This window comes from Pseudonaja textilis, chromosome 1 (assembly GCF_049901715.1).
Source record: "Pseudonaja textilis isolate UNSWEBS1 chromosome 1, rPseTex1.2, whole genome shotgun sequence".
NCBI lineage: Eukaryota > Metazoa > Chordata > Lepidosauria > Squamata > Elapidae > Pseudonaja > Pseudonaja textilis.
This window is the reverse complement of record NC_141990.1, coordinates 223825064-223848046: the sequence shown is the minus strand read 5'-3', so window position 1 is coordinate 223848046 and position 22983 is coordinate 223825064. Positions and strand designations below refer to the sequence as shown.

General features: G+C 41.4%; 1 protein-coding gene across 1 annotated transcript in view; it reads right to left on the bottom strand.

Annotated features, from left to right (window-relative positions):
- CLCF1 (cardiotrophin like cytokine factor 1) overlaps positions 1-21820 on the bottom strand; it is a 49331-nt gene extending 27511 nt beyond the window's left edge. Inside the window, exon 1 of the mRNA XM_087920682.1 lies at positions 21555-21820. Within this exon, the coding sequence (XP_087776808.1) occupies positions 21555-21582 (28 nt within the window). The 5' untranslated portion in view covers positions 21583-21820. The remainder of the gene's footprint in view (positions 1-21554) is intronic.
- Positions 21821-22983: the final 1163 nt, after the last annotated feature.

Sequence of the window (22983 nt, the reverse complement as noted above, 5' to 3'; positions counted from 1 at the left end):
GAAAGAAAGAAAGCAAGCAAGCAAGCAAGCAAGCAAGCAAGCAAGCAAGCAAGCAAGCAAGAAAGAAAGAAAGAAAGAAAGAAAGAAAGGGATATCAGCAGCAAAGAGAATAAACGCAATAACAATGGAAATGATGCATCACTGAAAGTTCTGAAGAACCTGGCTGGGGGACACAACATCCTGGAGAAGGCTTATCTTGAGATCATAATCAGGTCTGGTTAAGATAGCAAATTTAAGAGTAGACAATAGAAACATATACACATTAAAGCTTAGTCCTTGACTTTAAAAGGTTCACATTTTGCTGCATGCGGATGATTTTGCTCCACACATGGGCAATATTTTATAACCTAAACAAAAGGCCTTCAGGCCTTGGAATGCGAGATGAAGTCAGTAAGGCATGTGGCATAAGAACTTTCTAAGAAAACAATGCTGGATAAAGCCAAGATTTCTTTCAGTAAAATGTTTCCTTTGGTCTCCCCCAAAAATAACTTATGTATCCGATAGATCCACTTTATTCCTGAATTTTAATGTGATTGGGAGAAATCTGTAGATTTTTCCTCTAAGCCTGAACGTCTGAAACTGCACTGAGCACATCTTTCTTTTGAGCCCCCAATGTTCACAATTTTCTTGGGTCTCTGGGACCTCACACTCAGAGCTGCGATGGCACATTCCCCAGCCTGGGCTTGGTTTCCCCAGCACAGCAGGCATTGTGACTTCATCCTGCTGGGTAGCAGTCAAGCTCAGTCTAAAACAGCTCTTCTTTGCTCTGAAGCAAGTTGGGAAACTACGTGGTCTGCAACTTGCTGTCTTATTGGGCAGTATAGGGTTAATGTCTGCTTTAAGTGATCACCCAATAATAATGTTCTGTAACAAAGAAATTGGACTGTCTTTAGCATTGCAAAAGGCTTCTGTCCTCTGCCACCTTCCTGTAAACCAGCCTCACCCCAATTTGCTGACCTTTTCCAGTTCAGGGCTCCCCATAAAAATAGTTCTGACTCCATTCTGTGATTCCACCCTCATCCTGCTATTCTAATCCTCAGCCCTCTGTAAATAGCTCTGCTTATGCCCATGATTCCTGCAAACCTGTCCCTGGGATTACAGATGCAAATAACTCAGCTTCACCCCCTGTTTCTCATGTATAGGCCGGCAACCAACAATGCCAGTTCTAATATCCCAGAACAGCACTGCCCACAGCTCCAGTATTTTAACAACAGCAAACCTGCTCTTTCTAGATTCTAGAATTCTGCCAATATTTTCCATGACATGTTCCACTGCTTTCCATTTTCTGTTTGGTTTTAAGTACTGTGAACAAGCAAGATTCACGTAATTGAAAAATTTGCAACCTGGCCTTGGAGATGTCAGTGCTTTATTATTTCAAAATTGAAATGTGTCAGACAGAATTGCTTTCTTCTTTCTCGGAGAAATCCTGTTTATGAATCTCACTTTGTTAATGCATATGTTGTCCAGTTCCCAGGAACAAAAGGAAGGTATTGAAATACGACTCTGTGTGTTTTCAGATCTGCTTTTCCCACTCTGCTATTCCACCACAGACTGACTACAAAACAAAGGTATGCATTCCATGCCACAACATGGATCACTCCTACTGACTTGATAGTAGCACCTGCTCTTTTTCTAAGTATCTAAAACACATTTATTAATGTCTATTTGTTTTTAAAAATTAGAATCTGAAGGAGAGATGTGAGATAGTAAAGAAGGGGCCAGGGATCGGTGATATCTGAGTGTAAACATCTGCTGTCTTTGATTGCAGGAAATTACATAGTTTGTCATTATAAAGCAAGAAAAGTGATATCTTTTTCTGCCAATGGAGGAGTTTGCAAGAATTGAGATATACAGAATGTGCCATTAGCACAATGGAAAGGTATATCTATGCCAAAATGTTCTGCAGCCAGCATTTTAACAAGCGGGTGGTGGGGAGAGAAAGCATGGTTCATTCACTCAAGGGCTTTGATTTCTCATTACTGCATCATGAGTCACTGGTTTGCATAACAAGAATCTACTGATGCAACTTCTCCAATTGTTGGAAGGTGTGTTCGGGCAACCTGGAAACGAAGGAAAATAACTTGTACCCCAAGTGGGTGAAGCCCACCCCCCTTTCTTGCAACTTCTTGGGCGAGCCTCTGCATAAACAGGAATAGCAGGAAGAGGAGGGGGAGTAAGGGAAGCAACAGAGATTGTGCCTGGTTAAGCCCTGGGATAGATTGACCCTGACAGATGTTTACAGTGGTGCTGAAGAAGGAGGGTTATTACAGAGCTGCAGACTAAACATCTTCATGCAGGGAGGGAGCAATAACCCCCCCACGGCCCCCCAGTTCTACCAAACCTACATCTGAAAAGAGAAGAGGGAGATGACAATTCCAGAATGTGGCCTCCAGGTTCCATGACAGGGCCAGAGCCACCTGGTGAAATTGGGAGCATGTGAGATGCCCACAGTTGCCCCAGGATTATGTTCCAGAATGTTTCAAAGTTCAACTCGCTCTTGAGGAGTGGGCAAAATTTTAAGTGTTGAGCTTGGGAGTAAAAGATGTCCTGAGGAATGGGCAGAAGGCAGCATGATTCAAATGAGAGGCTGGCTGGAGGCAATTCCTTGTGGGAAAGAGAGGAAGCCAGGCAGAAATAATGGTCTATTTGGACTCAAAAAATCTATGGATGCTCCTGATGTCAAAACCTTTGTGAAACATAGGGAAAGGTCATGTCTGGTGGCAGAACATTCTGATTTGGCAGACATATTTCTTGGAAAGGTTTGGCCTGTGCATGCATGTGAATGAGGTGGGATAGAATGGGATGGTGAAGGAATTCCCATCATTTCCCAGAGCTAAGATTTCCCAGGATTCTGGTTCCTGCCAGCAACCGTCTGTCATCCTAATTCACTAATCCAGATCCATGGAAGCATTTCAATCCTCAGTTCAAGGTCAGGATGTAGTTTTGGACCACCACTGTGTTAACATTCCTCTACATATACAAAGCCTAGAAGCAAACAAAGTTAATTTGCTCACGTCCATTTTTGCAAAATTGCATTTGAAGATTTGGAAGGAAGGAAAACATTCCCTCGCTTTATTTGCATTCACTTTTATATTTATACACTATCCATTTTGGCTCTGTTCAACCTTCCAGAGTAGGCTTGTCAGCAGTTTGCCTTCAAAGCATCCCCTGCTCCAAATCAGTTGCCAATCTTGAATGTAGTCTCTAACTGCTGGTTGCTGAAATCAACAACTAGGTTCACATGTACAGCCATGGTTTATCAAGTTTTTTTTTTTATATTCCACAATTAGCTGGATGTACACAACCCACTAAGCTGTAGTCTACAACTTACTGCACACAATGACTAAATCAAATCAGTAATGTTATGTGAACTAGACCACAATTCGACAGAGGCACTGGGACCTTTGGACTTTTCAAAAATGTAAACTTGACTATATAGATCTTTTGTACAATACAGCAGGGCCATTCCTGAAAATGAAATGAAATTTTGTTCACTTCTATGTGATGGCCGTTCATGTATTCTGTCTATTATTGTGCCCTTCCTTCATCTTATCTTCTTTGGGTTAAGCATATTGGGTTCCTTGAATATTTCCTCATAGGACTTGTACATACTTCTAACCATCATCATCAACTCCCTGTTTGTCAATATCCATTCTTAGAAACTCCTTCACATTAATAAGCAAAAAGTCAAGTTTGATTTTTAAATGGACACCTCCTCGCTGAGCACTCTTCTGTGAAAAGAGATGGGGAAGAGAAGGAAATTGCAGCTTAGCATAGCCTTGGAGTGAGTAAGACAGGTTTACCTAGTTTAAATGAATTCAAGACTCCTTGGCCAGATGGATTACATCCCAGGGTACCAAAGGAACTGGCAGAAGTATTGTGGAACCACTCTCAGTATTATTTTTAGAATTCCTGACATCCTAGTAAGGTCCCCATTAAAGTGAGCAAACATCTGCATCTTCAAGAAGGGGAAGGAGGAGGACTTGGGAAAGTACAAGCTTGACAGCTACACTCTATTGAGCAAAGTATCCTCAAAAATTTTTTTTTTAATATTAGTGCATGCTACAATTAACAGGAGTCAGCAAGGTCTGTCACTAACAAATTATGCTAGATTACGCCTCTTTGAAAGAGCTTTATAGCTCCTGCTGCCTTAAGAAAGTTCAAAACATTCTCAAAGATCCATCTCATTCTGGGAACCCTTTTTTTGAACTATTACCATCTGGCAGACGGTACAGAATAATAAAAACAAGGACAAATAGGCCGAAAAACAGCTTCTATCCCAGGGCAGTAGCTCTTTTGAATTCTGCTGTATTGTGCAGTGTTGGTGTAGTGTCGGGGGTTTCTGGTTCAATGTGTGAAGGGTGAAGGATGTATGTTTGCGTTTATTTTCATGCTCATGGTCCTGATGTGCACTGAAGATGGTGTTTGATTTCGTTGTATGAGGTGCGATGACAATAAACTAAACTAAATTAACTATATCTATATATATTTTTGACAGAGTTACCAATTTAATAGATTGAGGGAATGCTATACACAGAGCCAATTCCACAAGGATACACAGGAAGGTTTTCCCTTTAAGCAGAAGCTGGAAAGTCTTCTACTGATGCTAGAGCAACTAATCATGAAGATGTTCTAGTTTGAGAATGGGTTTGCATTAAATAGCCTTCATCATTATTCTGTAGTTCCGCACCATGATTATCCTAAAGGAAGTGTATCTTTTTTGCTTGGCTTGGTCCCAAGTGAGTGAAAAATAGTTATAAATTTCCATTCTCAAATAAAACCATTTGGAGCTGAAAGAGAAAGGCAGACTGGACAAACAGGTACTGGGAACTAATTAAATTTGGAATTAGATAATAATGTTGGATTAAGGTCTAACAATACCATTTTTTCTCACTCCCCACCTGCAGTGATTACTGAGAATTTCAGGGTGCTCTGTGGATAAATCATGGCAGACTTATCTGGCAGACTTATAAGTTCAGGGCAGAAACTGACTCTGGGGACTTGATGGGATTTGGTTTCCATTTGCTTCAGTGTAAGGGATAGCTGATCTCATATAGAGAAAAGGCAAGGCAAAGTTTAGGAAGAATTGTCCTTCCTTTTTAGTGAGAATTTAACAAAAGGAATCCTAAGTACTCCCGAGAAAGTCAAATAAGGGTTTAATGCACACAAGAGCAATTAGCAATCTTTGAAACCACATAGCATTTTATAAATTCTAAGCCTTACATTCCAATCTAATCCCACTCCAATATATGCATAATCTTACCCATTTTAGAGCAGAGCTGGGTGGGGAGAAAGTTTGAAGAGGATTACATTCTGAGTGGTTGCCTCTTCCTGTTGGCAGTGTGCTTTTCATATGGCATATACAGTTGCCACTTAAAGGAGCTTAATACTGAATAAGAACACTCCTGTTATACAGGTAGGCCTCATCTATGATCACAATGGAGCCCAACATTTTCAGTTTTTAAGCAAGACAGTTGTTTAGTGAGTTTGCTCTATTTCTTACCACAGTTTTCAAGTGAATCCTTGCAGTTGTTAAGTTAGCAATATGGTTGTGAAGTGAATCTGGCTTCCCCATTGACTTTGCTTGTCAGAATGTGGCAAAAGGCGATCGCATGACTCTGGGATATGGCAACCGTCATTAATATGAGCCAGTTGCCAGGTGTCCAAATTTTGATCACGTGACCATGAGGATGCCTGCAATGGTCGTAATTGTGAAAAAGGGCCATAAGTTGGGTTTTTTTTTCCAGTGTCATTGTAACTCTGAACTGTTATTAAACAAGCTGTTGTAAGGATGAGGACTACCTGTATCTGGACAATATGCCAGAATAGCTGTGAAAACATCTTTGAGGCATTACAGTAGATAATCTGCCAAAAGTGTTTTTCCCCTTTTGAACTCTTGGCTTAAGCCAGGATGCACCTCCACTCCAGAGCTTTTTCCTGAGTCTATTTGTGTTTCTTGCCTACACTAAGGCTTGCCCATTAACAGATTATTAGCCACCTGCGCAAGAATTGTGAGTAACTAGCAAAGATAGTCTGCCTGTAGACTCCCCCCTTTCCTGAAAAGCAAACAGGCAGGACTGGCTGATACAATTCTAAAATGGCTGATGAATTGTCCTTTGAAGGTTCCTTTGTTTTCTTACAGACGTTTCATTACCCAAAGTAGGCAACATCATCAGTGCTAGTAGTAAGGAGGCAGTTTGTTCTCAGTTTTTGTTCTAGTGGCTTGCCCTATCAGGGAATGGGCTTGGAAGTTCTTGGGTTGGGCTGTCTACTGTTAGCTTGATTGGCAGCTATTTGTAATTGTCTTTTTGAACATCACCTATGTTACTGACAATAAGAGACAATGGATTCGGGCATGAAATCTATGAGACTGAGAAACAACCAGTTTTCATTTCTGGTTATGGCTTTCTACAGAACTGATAATACCAGCAATGCTATCAGACCTCAAAAAAATTAAAGCAGGAGCAGGATTGGGCCATTAGGAAATCTCAAGTTTAGATTTAGAAAATCCCTTGGCCTTTCAATGACTAAGCAGTAGAAAGCCACTTCTATTTTGTTGCCAAGAATATCTACTGAAATTACTGGCGGTTGACTCTATTTTTTTTTACTTTTGCTTCACATTACTTGTAAAAACCTCTGCATTATTTTGCTGAGATAAGCTATGTTTCAAAAAGCATCTCCTTCTTGAATGAAAACCGAACATCTTCTTCCAAAAGATTTTAAAATAATAAACTCCATGAGAAAAGAAACAAACAACTTGAGCAGGATGAAAACAACACATCGCTTGGAATAACCCATCAAGTCTCTTCTCTAAAATCTAAGACCAATCTTCTACATGTTTACTGTGAAGCAATTCCAGCAGAATTCAAACACATTTACTATCAACTGAGAGCAATTGTCAACGTCATGCCCGCCCACAACATTCGTTTAATCAAGTATGAGAGTACATATTGTTGCTGTCTGTTCCAGCCTAGCAAAAGCGAAGGAATTGCAGCATGATTCAGTTTGGGTGATTCTTCCTGCTGATTTTCCTAACCTTATGTCACTATGTTATGCCTCTTTGCCATAAATACAGGATCCTAGCCTGCATGACAGTTATGATGTAAGACGCTTCATGGATAGGATTTCAGCCTAAGTAATTATACACCGGACAGTGCTGCCTCTCAAACTCTTTGTCTGCATATACGGATCCTGCTAATGTTGGCTGGAAGGCAAAGGGGAATTATCTTTAAACAAACGTGCATGTTTTTAGTTTGTGTGGGTTGCCCATGGATATATGAAACAGAAAAATTATTCTACAATGTAACTCGATGCATGGATAGTTAGAAGAAAATTTGTATTTTCTTTTGTAAGTTGTTTTCCCTTTTTCGGATGGGAGGCTAACAGCTTAATCTTACGTATTGGCAGACTAAAGGTGCAGCTGGATCTGAAAGCTTTACCATAGATGAGCAGCATTTCTGACTCTTGCACAATTTCAATCCCAAAATCCCTTCCCTTGAAATAAAGCAAGCTTGGGGAAACTGGGAATGGATATATATAGACAGAAGCACCAGGAGCTCTATGGAGTTCATTTAATCCCTTTTATTCAATGTTTTTTTGCACCTGGCTCCATTTGGTGGCTCTAGTTAAAAAGAAAAAGAAAGAAAGAGCGAGTGGATCTACATGTGTGTAATCTTAGCCACTTCGACTCTACATGTTCCAACAGAAGTGTTGTTAAGGTTGGAGAGAGCACTTACAGTCGTGCATTGATATAGGTTTATGTTTTTACCCTCATCCTACAGAGAAGACCCACCCCCCAGCCTTCCATAGCAGGATGAAAAATAATTTTGCATCTGCACAAAGTGTTTGTCAAACAAGAACCCAAGGGAAAATGAGACACAGGACTGGATTGTTCTCCTACACCAGCCATCCAAGCCTTGCTGGTTAGAACTGTAGTTGGTAAAGAGTGACATAACTGGAAAAATATATCAGGTTTGGGAAAGTTGGCTTAGGCTGAGAAAATTCTGCCAGAACCAGTGGTGTGATTCAAAAAAATTTATTACCAGTTCTGTGGGCGTGGCTTGGTGGGCATGGCTTGGTGGGTGTGGCAGGGGAAGGATACTGTAAAATCTCCATTCCCTCCCCATTCCTGGGGGAAAGTTACTGCAAAATCCCATTCCCTCCCCACCCCATGAATCTGCTTTCCAGCTCTGTTCTCCTGTGCAGGGCAACAAAAGAAGACCCAGCTGATCAGCTGGGACTCGGGAGGCAGAGAGTAGATGGGGTCGGAGCCAGTCAGAGGTGGTATTTGCTGGTTCTCTGAACTACTCAAAATTTCCACTACTGGTTCTACAGAACTGGTCAGAACCTGCTGAATACTACCTCTGGCCTGAACTATGACAAGAGTTCAGTGGGCAACTGCCACACTGGTACCCTGTAGTACCATTTACTGCTACCTGTAGTAGCATTTAAGCATTTTTTCATTCAGTAGAGATGGTCTTAATTAAACTAATACAAATTATGCAGAGGGCACAAAATATGAGAGTAAGAGGTAGAACTAGGATTCACATATTGTCGTCTGGTCCTTGCTCCTCAAATCAATGAAGTGTAACTTGCTTGAACTTGACCAAGGCTAAAGCTGATAGTCATCCAGTTTTACCCAAGGTCTTTTATAAAAAGCAGGTACATTCAATATGTTGGAAACATAAAACCACAGTTATTGAAAACTGTTTTATATAAAGTGCATTAGAATATATAATGAAATTATATAAAATATATAAAGTTATATGGAAGTTATATAATCCAAAAACAGAACTTTTTTTTTCCTATAAAGGAGAAGGGACATGTCACGCCTTCAAAATGTTTAGCCCTCCATTTCTGTTCCATAAGTGGGGTACATAAATTTATCGGAGAATAACCAGAGTAATCAGAAGGCTGTTTCAGTGTGCACATAGATAGTTGGAAAGGAAAAGGGCAAAGTTAAAATGGAGGTTCAATGAATTCATGCAGGTAGACCTTGACTTTGTACCATATTTGAGATCAGCATTAAGAAGGCTTCCCTGGGGCTCAGAAAGGGGAAAAAACAGAGCGCTCCTGCGCTCCATTTTGGGGCCTCCTGGGCCTCGGGGGAAACTCCCAGGGTGGCGTTTTTGCTCCCAGAAAGCTTCTCTTGGGCTCAGGAAGGCAAAAAATGGCGCATGGGGGGGCACACAGAACCCCCCCCCCACGCACCATTTTGGGGCTTCCTGGGCCTCAGGGAAGCCTCTGGGGGGGGGTGTTTTGCTCCCAGGAAGCTTCCCTGGGGCACAGGAAGGAAAAAGAATGGAGGGGGCAGGGACAGCTGCACCCCCCTCCATTTTTTGCCTTCCTGGGCCTCAGGGAAGCCTCCTGGGCAAAGCAATAAGACAGCAAGGGGAATTCCGACACAGCTGATCATAGGAACAGCTGATCATTGGGAGGGTGAGAAAAAAGAAATATCTTAAGGAGTGACTGGGTGGGGAAGAATGCAACCAGCGATGTCAGGCATGCACGCAATGTTGTGACTGGGCAGGGAGGGCTGGGCAGAGAGGGTCAGGGCCAGCCAGGGGCACGATTTGCTGGTTCTCTGAACTGTGCAGAATCATAACAACCAGTTCTATAGAACCAGTCTGAACCAGTAGAATTCCACCCCTGGTTGTAAGTAATTATGGTTGTAAATCAGGGCACCCATGTGACGAGAAGTAATTTCTGGCCTTTTTCACAGTGGTCAAAGCAAACCCATTCATTTGAATGAGTATTTTTGTCATAAACCAGCAAAAATGATCAGAAACCAGAAAAAACAGTTGTGAGTCACAATCAGATTACTGTGGAATACTGCTGGGATGGGTCATAAAGTTGACCTTCCCAATATTTGGTCATATGACCACAGAGGAGATGCCACGACCATTTATGATGGATGGCTTTACAGACTGTCAAGCACCCGTCCTGCAGGCGTGGTAACTTTGAACTGCTGTAATACAACCAGTCATTAAATGAGGACTGAGTATACATGAGATAGAGACATAACAAGAACTGAACTTTTAGAAGGAAACTGTACTTCTTTAAACAAATTCTACTGATACAAGACAAATTACTAGCACTCTTTAATCCTCACTGAACAAAATCATTACAACATGCTAAAAGTTTTCTTTCTAATCGTATTTTCTGTAGCATTGTGCGTTGAAGGCCTGATGTCTTAATAAAGAAGGCTTCCAATTTAGAACATAGTACATCCTTTCCCAGACTGAAGCTTTCCAAATAGGTCAAAGATTATTTTGGAAAATTTAGGATGCACTAAAAACGTGGCACACTGAAAGAAAGGTTATCACTTTTCAGTTTCCAGGATAATCTTAGGTGAGAAAAAAATTTCATTTACAAAGGGCTAGCAATAAAAAGCATAGTTCATTAATGTCGTTTATCCTTATCCTTCTCTGCTTGATTTAAAGTGTGTTTTTAATATATACTGGTTGCAAGAAACCTCAGAAATATGCTTGTTTGTACAGAGTATAATGCAGGGATTTCTCCAAGAGCCAAAAGGAGCCAAGCAATGTAAAATGTCCAATGTCCCTTTTCCAATTGCGGAACACTGGTAGTTCTGTCTTGCATATCTTACATTCAAATGCCAGTTCTGCAAACTTTTTGGTGCTACTTTAAAAAAGCTTATGAAGATGGAATAAACATCAATATACCATCGAGGATCATTATAATATATGTAACAAGATAATCTTTTATTTATCAAATGTAGACACTGCACATCTCATTATCCAAGCAATTCAGATACAGGCGATAAAACCATATAAAAGAAATAAACTTAAAAGCAGAATTAAATCAGAATGAAGAATGAAATAAGAGCAAAGTTAAAAGACAAGTTAAATTTTTTAAAAAAATTCAGAGGGAACGCTCTTAAGCCACCAACCAGCCCCAGGGTTGTATATTCTTCAACCCCCATGCTATGGCAGAGATAGTCTTAATTCTCTGGTTTTAACGCTTACAAGGCCAAAAGAGTGGGGGCCCAAACTCATATCTGGAGATATGATATTCCATAGGGTGGGGCAACAATAGGGAAGCCTCTTTTCCTAGATACAACCAGGTGAAATACTATAACTGATGCTGTTTGTAACATATCCTCCCTGCCTGATTGGGTTGGATGGGTTGATATAATTAAGACAAGATGATTCTTCTGGTTCCATGCCATGAAGGGCTTTAAAGGTGATAACCAAGATCTTACATTGGTCCCACAAACAAAACATCATCCAATGCAGCACATGCAGCACATGTGTTACATGCACAGTCCTCGGAGTGGCCAATTTTTTTTATCAATGAGCCATGTTCATTCATAGATAGATAGATAGATAGATAGATAGATAGATAGATAGATAGATAGATAGATAGATTATGATGGATTTTTATGAATCTTTGAGGGGGTCTCCTATCTGACTATGGCACACTGCAAATGATATGGCATCTGTTTTTAGCATCTGGACCCTTACAGGGAATCAGTAGCATTGGTCAAATGCTTTTATTACGTTTCACTTTCAAAACCAACCAACTGTGGTCTATATTTCACTGTGGTCTAATTTATTTTCATTTTGCAGCCCCTAGACTGAGAAAATACTTGTCCACTCATTTGGTGAATTTTTGGCCAAAAAAAAGGAGCTATTAGGCTGGAATAAGTTGGTTTGTCGTTAGATGCATATTGTCCTTACATCTATTTTGTTCCCCCAAAGTTGTTGCAGGCTGAGCAATGAGGGGTTTGCAGATGATACTGGGGAGCCTCAAGCAGCCAACAGGCTTGTTTGCATCGGTGACAGAGTCAAGGCTATGCAAAGAAAAGAAAAAAAAACCAGTGAAATTAACCAGATGGAGGCTGTGATTTGTAAGGATTTTTTCCATTCTGAGGTAAGCTGTTTGCTCCAGGAGAGGTGGATAACGTGGATAGTGACAAGGAACAGAAAAAGTGTGAAACTGAATGAGGTATCCGGAAATTCCTAGATGAAGAGAAGATTTCTGTAGATTAATATGGTCTACTGGGGTACTTCCAACTGTTTATGTAACAACAACACACTGAAGATATGCCAGGATGCTGCTAGGAATAAGAAAGCCTTTATTAGATCTTCCAGCAGATGTTAAACTTCTATGTCAAACTTAGAATTTCCTAGTCACATATGAGATGAAGGGTCATTGATTCCAGGTTAACTTGCTACCTGGTAAATATGACTAGGGTTGCAACCTTAGTGAATATATTATATTTACAGCCAATGAACAAATGGAGGACCATCAATAACCACTTACATATCAGCAGCTGCAGAGAAGGGGAAATGTGCCCAGAATAGAGAAATGTTGCAAGGGAGGTGAAAACAAACAAGGTCAGAAAAAAGCAGGGCTGGGCACCTATGACCCTTTACAATCTATGAACTTCAACTCCCAGAATTCCCGAGCCAGCCATTCTTAAGAATAAAGGGTGCTGAAAAGATTGCAAGCTAAGGCAGCCTTTCTCAACTTGAAGTAAATTATTTAGCTACATGCTTAGCGTCACTAATTTACTTGCACACCAATATGCAAAAGACAATGTCAGAAAAGAATAGGGAAGCAAGGTGCACTAAAGCTATACAAGTGTGCTCTATTGTGTCATGCCAAAAAATATGTGGATACTACAGTATAGTTCCTTGACAAGTGAAAAACAAGTTACTTGAGACAAGTTTGTGAAGTGATCCTTTTGGACTAGACTCATATTTGCAAGTGAAAGCAAAGAAACTAAACATTTCTTAGCTCCACACTTATGAAGCAGGACCACCAAGCGTGTCCAGTACCCCTGGATTACAGTTGACAAGATCATGTCTAGACTATATAGGAGTTGTGGTGGCGCAGTGATTACAATGCAGTATTTCAGGCTAATTCTGCCAACTGCCAGTTCAATCCTGACTGGCTCAAAGTTGATTCAGTCTTCTGTCCTTCCGAGGTGGGTAAAATGAAGACCCAGATTGTTGGGAGCAATAGGCTGACTCTGTAAACCACTTAAGAGAGGGCTGTGAAGCACTGTGAAGCGGTATAGAAGTCTAAATGCTATTTGCTATTGCTATATAATGCAAATATAATTTTAGATATGGATGCAGGTCAGGAAGATTGGCAGTTCCAGTTCTACAAAAAAAAGAAAATGCCGAACACCTTTCCCCTTCCCTCTGCACCTTCCAGATCAATGCTGAAAGGTTACTTGAGATACTAAATGCTGAGGCTATAAGAACCTCACGGAAGGCCTGCAGAACACGAAAGGAGGCATTCTGCACATGGTCCAAACACTGGGCATGAAGTCGTAGGCTATTCCTCTTGTGTACTTACTCAGTGGTAAATTATGCTACGTTCGGTGGAACGTATCTTGCAAGGCTTGGCATTTTATTGAGTGTTAGTCTCCCCTTAGGGACTTAAATCTGGGAAGAATGAGCCTAGGGTTGCAGCCCTACTTCTACACCGTGTGCTTAGCATCGCATTCTGTGTATAACAAGAGGCTTCCTGCAGTGTGACATATGATGGATTTCCATTGAAGGAAAGCAACTGTTCTGGATGAAAGACCTCAAGCATGCAGAGAACAAGCCATGTGTTGAAATGCTGCAAGGAAACACTTTATTTCAATTGCTGCATGTGGTGAAGGGTTACCAGATTTTGGCACCAGATTTTATAGCAAGGCATTCTTAGGAATGAAGTATTGATTGGAAGCACGGACTGATAACAAAGGACAGAGAGCAGTTCAGGGATTGGGAAGCAATTGAGAGTACAGTGGTGTTTCTTTGAAGCCTTCTCCGATGGCTGCTTTTGCTTTATATAAAACTCATTCCCGTGCTTGCTTGGAGGTAAGCTTTCTTGATCTCAGTGGGATTTACTTTGCGTAAACTCAGAGTAGAAGAGGCCTGCACAGCCTCAAAACCGTCCTCGGCCCCAGCAACAAATTGAGGCCCTGTTTAGTTGACTGCAGAGGCTTTCTTGCAGGGAGGCTCCATAAGTGCCTTTATAGTTTAACGCAGAAGCCAGCGGAGCTGAAGTAAACACTGAGCTGAGCTCTGCTGAAACTAAATCTGACCAGCTTAGTCTAAAACCACAGGGTGATGTGAGCTTCCAAGAGTATCAAGGCTAGAAGGCGGGGCAAGAGGAAAATCCAAATTTCTCAAAGCCAGGAGGAGGGGAAGGACAGAAGCCACACTGAGGAGAAGCCCCTTTGTACAATATGATTTGGTACAAAACCATGTATTAATCCTAAGAAAAAGAGAAATTACTAAGCTTAAATTCTAGTGCCCACTTGGTTACTTGAGACATGTGCAAACAAGAGCCAGTAATGGCCTCTCTTAGATCAAGCCCAGATAAACTTAAGTCAGTTGAAATATCTGCCTATGAAGCAGGCAGTCAATACAAAGAGCTGAAGGCATCTCTGGATGTTTCCCTTTTGCGGTGCAGCAGATTCTTTGACATGGAAGCATCAGTGGTGCTTTCTGGATTTTTCTGACCGAAAACTCTCCCAAGAATTGGAAGATTAAGGCAAATTGATTCCCTTTCATCTTGTGGACTGTTCCCTTGGGAGAAACTGAGCTGTTGGCAGGAGCTCATGAGAAGCCACTTCCCATGGAATTTCAAAGTACTTGTGAAAATAATTGCAGGATAATTTGTGATCACCTTACTCAAAGAATGCTGGGGAGAAATCTTCATTAGTGATCTTTCTATCTAGCATAGTGCATTCACAGAAAATCTAGTGTTCTAAGTGCCTTTACAGCTGGATTTGCAGATTAACTCTGAAGATCCGTAGAAGGGATTACAGACAGAAGGAAAAGCCAACAGGCATAACCCTCTCTTGATCTAACCAGTTGTATGCCAGAGCACAAGAATGCACAAAATATGCTTACAATAAATAGAGCCTCCCATTATTACAAGCTAAATGAGAAATTGTTAGCCTTTTCATGATCTGTCTATATCAGTGCTTCCCAGCCTCAGCAACTTTAGGATGTGGACTTCAACTCCCAGAATTCCCCAGTGAGCCATGGTGGCTGAGGAATTCTGGGAGTCAAAGACTACACATTTTAAAGTTCCCAAGGATGAGAAATGCTGGTTTATATCAAGAATAAAACCAACACTGAGATTAGACATTAGACTGGGGGAGCGGGGTATCTTGTTTCTAGTTTCTATAGAAAACAAACTATCTTTCCAGATGGGATGAAGAGGCTATGGATCAGGGCTGTCAAACTCTTGACCGGTGGGCTAGATGTGTCACACATTCACCACGCCCATGCCTGGTTTAGCGAAGGGAGGGGAAGTTGTGATACATCACCTGATGACACTGTGACAACATGAGTTTGACACCCTGCTATAGATTGAGGGAGGTGGTTTTTTTCTTTTTAAAGTGTGGAGGTAACCTTGAATTAAGGATACTATCTCATTCTGCTTTGCTTTTAAAAATCTGTGGGTTTCTTAATAAGTGCAACAAGCCAATGGTGGCTTCACACACTTATTTTATCGCATTTTAAAAAGCAGGAAATTGCCTTGCTGTAAGTTGGAAGTACAGTTAGTCCTCCACTTACAACCACAATTGACTCCAAAATGTATGATGTTCAGTGAGTTTTGCTCCATTTTACGACTTTTCTTGCCATATTTATTAAGTGAATCACAGCAGTTGTTAAATTAATAACACGGTTGTTAAGTGAATCTGGTTTCCCCATTGACTTTGCTTGTCAGAAGATCACAAAAGGTGACTGATTACATGACTCCTGGACACTGCAATTGTCACAAACATGAGTCCATTGTCAAGCATCCAAATGTAAATCACGTAACCATGGGGATGCTACAAGTATGAAAATCGGGGGTGCTACAAGTGTGAAAAACGGTCACAAGTCACTTTTTTCAATGATATTGTAACTTTGAATGGTCACTAAGTGAACTTTTGTAAGTCAAGGACTACCTGTACAGAGTTGAGTAAACTTCCACAACAAAATGCCCTTGCTGTTCTAGAGTAGATCCCAACAGGTGATAGCACTTAGCTAACCATCACCAATCTCAGAAAAACTAACCAAAATCAATCCGGTTAACTCTTCAGTGGGAGACCACTAGGAAATCTCAAGGCGGTAGCTTAGCCTGGGGAAAAAAAAAACCTTATGGAAAGAAAACAATGACCGCCCTCATTGTATTGCAACCTACAAAACAATATGGTCTATGTAGTCACTAGGCCTAAAGCAAGAGAGCCTTTACCTTCTACCATTGTGTTGATTCCTCCTCCTCGGCAGCCCAGACTCATTTAACCATTTAAGCCTCATTTCTTTTCTTTTTTTCTGCAGATGTCCCGAAGAAGTTCAGGCCCCTTTCCAGAGTACTCCTCCAAAGAGCTAATAGTACCCCTTCAATCCCCTCTTTTGCGATCAAACTCACTAGCGACTCCCTGCCTTCTTCTCTCTTGGGTCCCCCATTGATCTCCTTTTTATGGCAATCTCCTCTCTCCTGGGGCTCCTCTCTCCTGCCTGTTCTCCTGTGTCACTATTACTACATTCAGACAATTGTGTGTCCTCCCCCCACCCCCGCCTGCACCTTTGTGTTCTGTTCTCTTGGCTTCTCCTCAAGGCCTCGTGAGACTGTCCTCCTCGGTTGCCTGCAATTCAATGCGGTCAAAAAAGAGCTTGATTTTCCCATATATAGTCAGGGTAAGCACCATGTTGCCTTTTGTTCAAGACCTCAGACATCTCTCTCTGACTAAGTTCCAGTGACTAATTGTTCCACATCTTCTGGGCTATCATCCAAGCCGCCTTTTGCCCATGACCTAGCTTAATACAGACTTGCTGTTCCTACCTGTGATATAGGCTCTGTCTCTGCCAACCAACCTTGCCTACTTAGGCGATGCCTATTGCTTGGACCCCCTTGCCTTGCTTTGCCAGATCTGCCTCTCTGCAGTTTAAAAGCTTCCCAGTGTTAACAATGTTGTCATCCTGAGGCTGTTTGTCTTCCTGACATCCATCTCCCCTTGATGACACCTTAGGGATCACATTTCACCTACAAAAATGGATCACAGGTGGCCTAACATGTTGCGATTGACATCTGTCCAAGAATGAACAAACTATTCTTATCTTTCAGGAACCAAGGAATATCTTCATGTGAGAAACTGGCTTTTTAGAATCCTGGCTTCTTCTGGCTACCATTAAGGCTATTATGTCAGTTTTTGACAGAGAGCTTGATAGAAACAGTTATACTGGTCATCCGGATTTTTATACTGGACCTTTGCTCCCAGATTTAGCAAATGCCTGGGCTATATGGGGTGGGGGGGTGGGGGGGCTTCGGCAAAAGTGAAGCTTTAACCTGATCTTGGTTGTTAGAAGCTAAAATAATTGTGACCACAGAATTATTGTGCAGACATGTTACACTTCTTGTGGTCTTGGAAGGGAAACTGAGTTTTTCCTAGATTGGTTTTACAAATTGGATTTTGTCAAGAATGTCTTCAGAACCCTTGCATACACCAGAAAATACGAGTATAAAGAGAACATCTGGATGTCTCTAAATTTGAAGACTAGGTGAGCTGCTTTAGCTGTGTAAATGCCATGGCATCATTCCTGTTCATGCTAGTGACTCCATTGATGGAATTAATAAAAAGCACAGGAGGTACTTCATAGAAAAAGCATTGGCTTCTTCCCAGAGCGTGCCTAATTATGTGTCAGACCTGGCCCATGAAACAGTTTATTAAGTTTTGGCAGTCTCATCTGTTTTAGCCATGTGGTATACATTTTGCTCCAATTTTTATATCTAAGCAAAGGAAATTTGTTTTCAAAGGTTGGGAGATACAAAAGTATAGACACTTTTAGAACATTTGTTTGCAATTCATTGCGATGCCCTGGTGATGGGTATGCAGAGATTCTGTTCTTAACCCTGGCCACCTAGGTTATGGATCAGACTATATTTATGGTTTCTCCACTGCTGCGTGAATAAGAGATTTTCTATTTATTATAAAATTGATATACACCCATCTCACTATCCAAAGCAATTCTGGATTACTTACAACACAATAAAAGCAGAAATATGAAACATTAAAAACATTGAAATTGAGCTTGGTACTTGATCGGGAAGCTGCTGAGAATATGCCCCCTTAAAACTGAAGTCTCATTCGAAATGTCTTAACAGAGCCTCCGTTGTTTTGTTTTCCTTGCTCAACTGCACAATAACGCAAAACTGTCAAGACAGTTTGTACAACTTTTCTTCTCTTTAATTTACTGACTGAGGGTTCAGGATCAGAAAACTTAGATCAGCAAGTAGTGAAGAACACCTCAGGAAAAAAGTGTGTACATAAAAAGTGTGTGCCTCTGTGCGTGTGCACCAATGTGTGCATGCAAAAATATGAGTGTGTAGGAGAGGTTGATCTACTTCTCAAATCTAAACAGCTGCTTTCAATACAACTGTTTGTGAGATGGAAGGCAGCAAGAAAAGGGGACAGGGAATTTACTTATACAATTTTGCTCTGAACCTTCCTCCAAAATCAAGATTTAACTCCTAATAGGTAAGAGGCATTAATGAATGTTTAACAACGGTGCATTAGCGTACCAGGTTTGATATTCTGGGTTGAAGTTGGCTTTCCATAACACCTGTTATCAAGTTAGAAAAAGAATTCCTCAAATACATGCAGGAATACCTTCTCCACAGAGCTAAATCTAGAATTTCCAGACAGTCAAGTCCTGGCAGCCTTCATTTGGGGATATGAAGCAATATCTGTGTCAGGGTATTGGAAGAACTGTACAGAGATCCCTGTATAGGACAGACTGTATGAATTAGTCTGCTTCCTGTCGTGTATCTGATTGTCCTGACACTGATAGTTTACATTCTGTCTCTTTGCTAATTTTAAATAGCCATGTGGAGACTCAGATAGGCTGGGTGAGAGAGATGCCTATGAGATGAACAAGGTCTGATATTATGCAGATTCCTGCAGTTCTTGTGGTTTTTTGATGTTTCCCCCACTTTGGTTTGGAGCAGGGCCTGGTGCTACCATTCCCATTCCTTATACATATGACATTCATGTTCATTTTGAAATCCAGATATGCCAATCTCTCTCCAAACAATTGGTCAATAGCATCAAATGTGCTTTACACGGAAACAGCTCTTCAACTGTACACTTGCTCTCTATACTTCAAATCCATTCAAAGGGTTAATATATCTTCAGTTTGCCAAATTGATGATGGTCACCATCAAAGCTGACACCAGCCAGAACATAGAAAAACTCAAAGAAATAGTGCAAGGTCAAAAGATGTGGACAGACCTGATCCATAGAATCGCCAAGAGTCAGTGTCAGACCTCCTCAGCTTGAACCTCTAAGTAAGAAGCTGGCAGCTGACAGTCAGACAAGACTGAATGGATATCATCATCATCATCATCATCATCGTCATCCTAAACCAATGATGGAAACCTCCTTGCCCTGTCATCTCTAAGCAGCAAGATAAATTTTACTGCATAGAAAGGAGATGCTGATGTGGTATATACATGTTTGGAGCATGTATATGTGCTTTCTTGATGAGGATGTTCATATATATAAAGCTGAGTATTTGGCTAGATAGTTAGGCTTTTAGCTTAGGTATTTGCTTCTTAGATAATTTCATATTCCTGCCTATATCACAGAATTTGTTTCCTGTTAGGACACTGGATTTCTAACCATAGTATTTCTCTGTGGAGAAACTTCTTGGGTTTAGATGGAACTACAAGTTCTCTCTCTGGACAAAAAGGGCTCCTACCTTTTCTTCCACATGCTATACAGGTCCCTGTAATTCAGAGAAGGCCACGTGACTCAACAGTTTGTGTTTGGCTACGTTATGGCGCTAACGCACAGGGTGGAAAACTACTTGCCAAAAACTGAAGACTTCAGCAATAAGAGGTGTCTTTTTGTCTGACTGGCCATAGCTGCATGCAAACTTGTATAATCTTACACATATGTGTGCATGCAGGTAAAGAGAAAGTATTGTTTATGAAAAATTATGCCCTTTCTTAGAACCTTTCACCTATATCCTCCATGAAACTTTCCCTGTAGTAGCTTCCACAGCATACAGTATGATCCACTCACTCTTTGTTCTGCTACTCCATTACTATCAAGTTGGTCTAAAGCTGTCTTAAAGCTTAGTTACCTCAGAGGCTAGCCATGCCGGCATGTTGTTGAGAAACATTGCCCCCTAATTTTGTCTATCCTACGAGAGATGGGGGGGTGAGGGACAAGAAAGCTGGTCCCAGGTTCCTTTCTGCAGCTGCCGGATGGGACTGTTAGAGCCGTAAATAAACGTTTTATCAGTTGGGCGTCTCTTCTTCTCTCCTTCTTTAATTTTGCTATCTATCTCAGCCAAGGATCAGAACCTTCTGGCTGAAGAGAGTCCCAAGAGGCAATGGGCAGCATCGCTTTCCACTATACCTAAGAGTTGGGTCTCTCACTCATTACATACTGGGTTTGCCTGACTGCTCCTGGAGGAATGAATCAAAGCTGGCCTCCCTGGCCTCACGTTTTCCGGCATTTTTCTTTTCAGTTTCTTTCCTCAGCCTTTTCCAACATCCAAAACGGAAAAATAATCCCAAATATTTTTGTTTTATGTCCTTTAAAAAAAACAAAAAACCAAAGCTTTGTTTGCTCTTTCTTTTCAAATAACTAATTATTGTAGGAGCAAAAGGGTCACCTATTGCTAAATGGCATGATTTGATTGTCAAAAAAGCCAACTGGGGAAACAAACCACTTTTGACCTTTTAAGGTTTCTTTTTTACATTTCTATTTTATTTAAACACAAGCCCTCTCCCAGAAAGCCCGGGGTGTTGTCTGCAAAACACAAAAAAACTATTGCTTATAAAAACTACACCCTGCCGGAAAAAGTACTCTCATTCTAAGTAATCTCCCCACCACCACTCCAGCTTTTCAACCTTCTCAAAGTAACAGTGAGAAAAGTTTTGCTAACCGGGCTAAAATGTTAAAACTTTACCAAGCAACAAAAACAACACTCCAAACCACTCACAGAAACCACTCAGAAAGATTCAGGCACTTCCTAAAGTTGCGATTTCTCCCCCCCTCCATTTCTATCCCCTCCCAGAAAAGGACATTTCCTCGTTTTTGGTGGGGTGAGGGGGAAAAGTGTTTTGGGGTGGGTTTTCTTCCCCTTGTCCCGTTCTTTGTTTAAAAATAAACGAATAAACTATCTTTTAATTTTAATAACCAAACATACTTTCTTTCTGTTTTGGGAAAGCAGTTAACTCAAGCCATGGGGTGGGGGGGGTGGGAGAGAGGACGCTTTTTAGCTGTTTTCTAAAATGTTGGTGACTTTGATTTTCCTCTGTCAGTTTGGGATGATATTCCCTTGCTAAACTGCCTTCTCCTCTCTAAACGCGCCCCCCCCCTTCGGTAATCACAAACACACATGAAAAAGAAGGAAGGGGGGTAGAGGTCTTAAATCAGTCTCAAAGCCAGACAGACGTTTTAATCAAATCAAATTAGAATCAGCAGCGTTTGGAAAAAAAAAAAAGACAAGGCGCACAGCAAGACCCCCCCACCCCACCCCACCCTTCTCAAAACGGAGCGAGATGCGAGCCCTTACCTGAACCCTCCCCAGCAACACATAGCATAGTAGACTCAGAGTGTGGGCTGGGGGCGACACGGCGGGTTAGCAGACCAACGGTTGTGCTCCGAATGATCGCTGCAGATCCCAGCGCGGAGTGAAAATTTCCCTTTCTCTCTGGCTGGCTCTGCCCCGGGTTCCGTTCCTTCCTTCCTTCCTTCCTTTTTTCCCCCCCTTCCCTATTTGTTTTGGTTTTTGTTTGCTGGGTGTTAGGTGGGAATAGCTGTCTGTACTTTGTTTTGTATGTATGCAAAGTTTTCACCACGCAGTCTCTCTCTCTCTCTCTCTCACTCACTCACTCTCTCTCTCTCTCTTTCTCTCGCTCTCCTCTTCCACCTCCTGTGATTTCTTCTTTGATTGGTGTCCAGGAATGTAGGAGAAAGAAAGAGAAGGAAGGAAGGAAGGAAGGAAGGAAGGAAGGAAGGAAGGAAGGAAAGAAAGAAAAAGAGAAAGAAAGGAAGAAAGGAAGGAGGAGGGAGAGAAAGAAAGAAAGAAAGAAAGAAAGAAAGAAAGAAAGAAAGAAGAAAGAAAGAAAGAAAGAAAGAAAGAAAGAAAGAAAGAAAGAAAGAAGAAAGGAAGGAGGAGGGAAAGAAAGAAAGAAGAAAGGAAGGAGGAGGGAAAGAAAGAAAGAAAGAAAGAAAGAAAGAAAGAAAGAAAGAAAGAAAGAAAGAAAGAAAGAAAGAAAGGCATAATATTCTTAAAGTAGCTGCCTTTTTAAAAACTTAAAAGTGTTAAACAGAACCAGGTTGCTTTCAAGAATGTATTTGGTACCATTGTTGACAAACACCCATTCATTTTCTTCCCACCTCCTGCTTGCTGTTCAGCCTGAGGTGCCCCACTTCAAACTTTGGAGTGGGGAGGGGTGCAGGAGGAAGGTAAAAGTCCTACTTAGCAATAGGGCTCTTCTGAAAGGAAAGAAGGAAGGGACTTTTCTTGGGTTATTTGTCTAAAAACTATCCAGAGGAAATGCCAGCCCACCATACTCCTCCCCACCCTATTCTCTAGATCTCTGGATGCTGCCAAGTTTTCCTAGTGGCATTTTAAAAAATCAATTAAAATAAAAAAGAAAGGTGTGGGGATTTCCAGCAAATATTGGAAAACCCAACCTATTGCAAGGTCTTCCTTGAGCTTCTGAGTGAGGAGAGAGGGGGTTGCCAGTTGCCCTCTGGATGGGGGTTGAAGAAAGGGACCCCAGGCTCTCCTACCTGCTCTCCACGCCATCTGGTTAAAGCCCCAGTCCGGTGCAGCCCTTGAAGGTAGGTGTGTGACTGGATGCTTCCTTTCGCCGAAGGGTCTGCATGGAATCTGCTGCCTCCTTTATTCTGGGCCAGGATTAATAATCCCATTTGCCAATCCCACTCACTGGGATTTTGGTTGTGGGGTGGGTTGTGTGTTTTTTTGTTTTTTG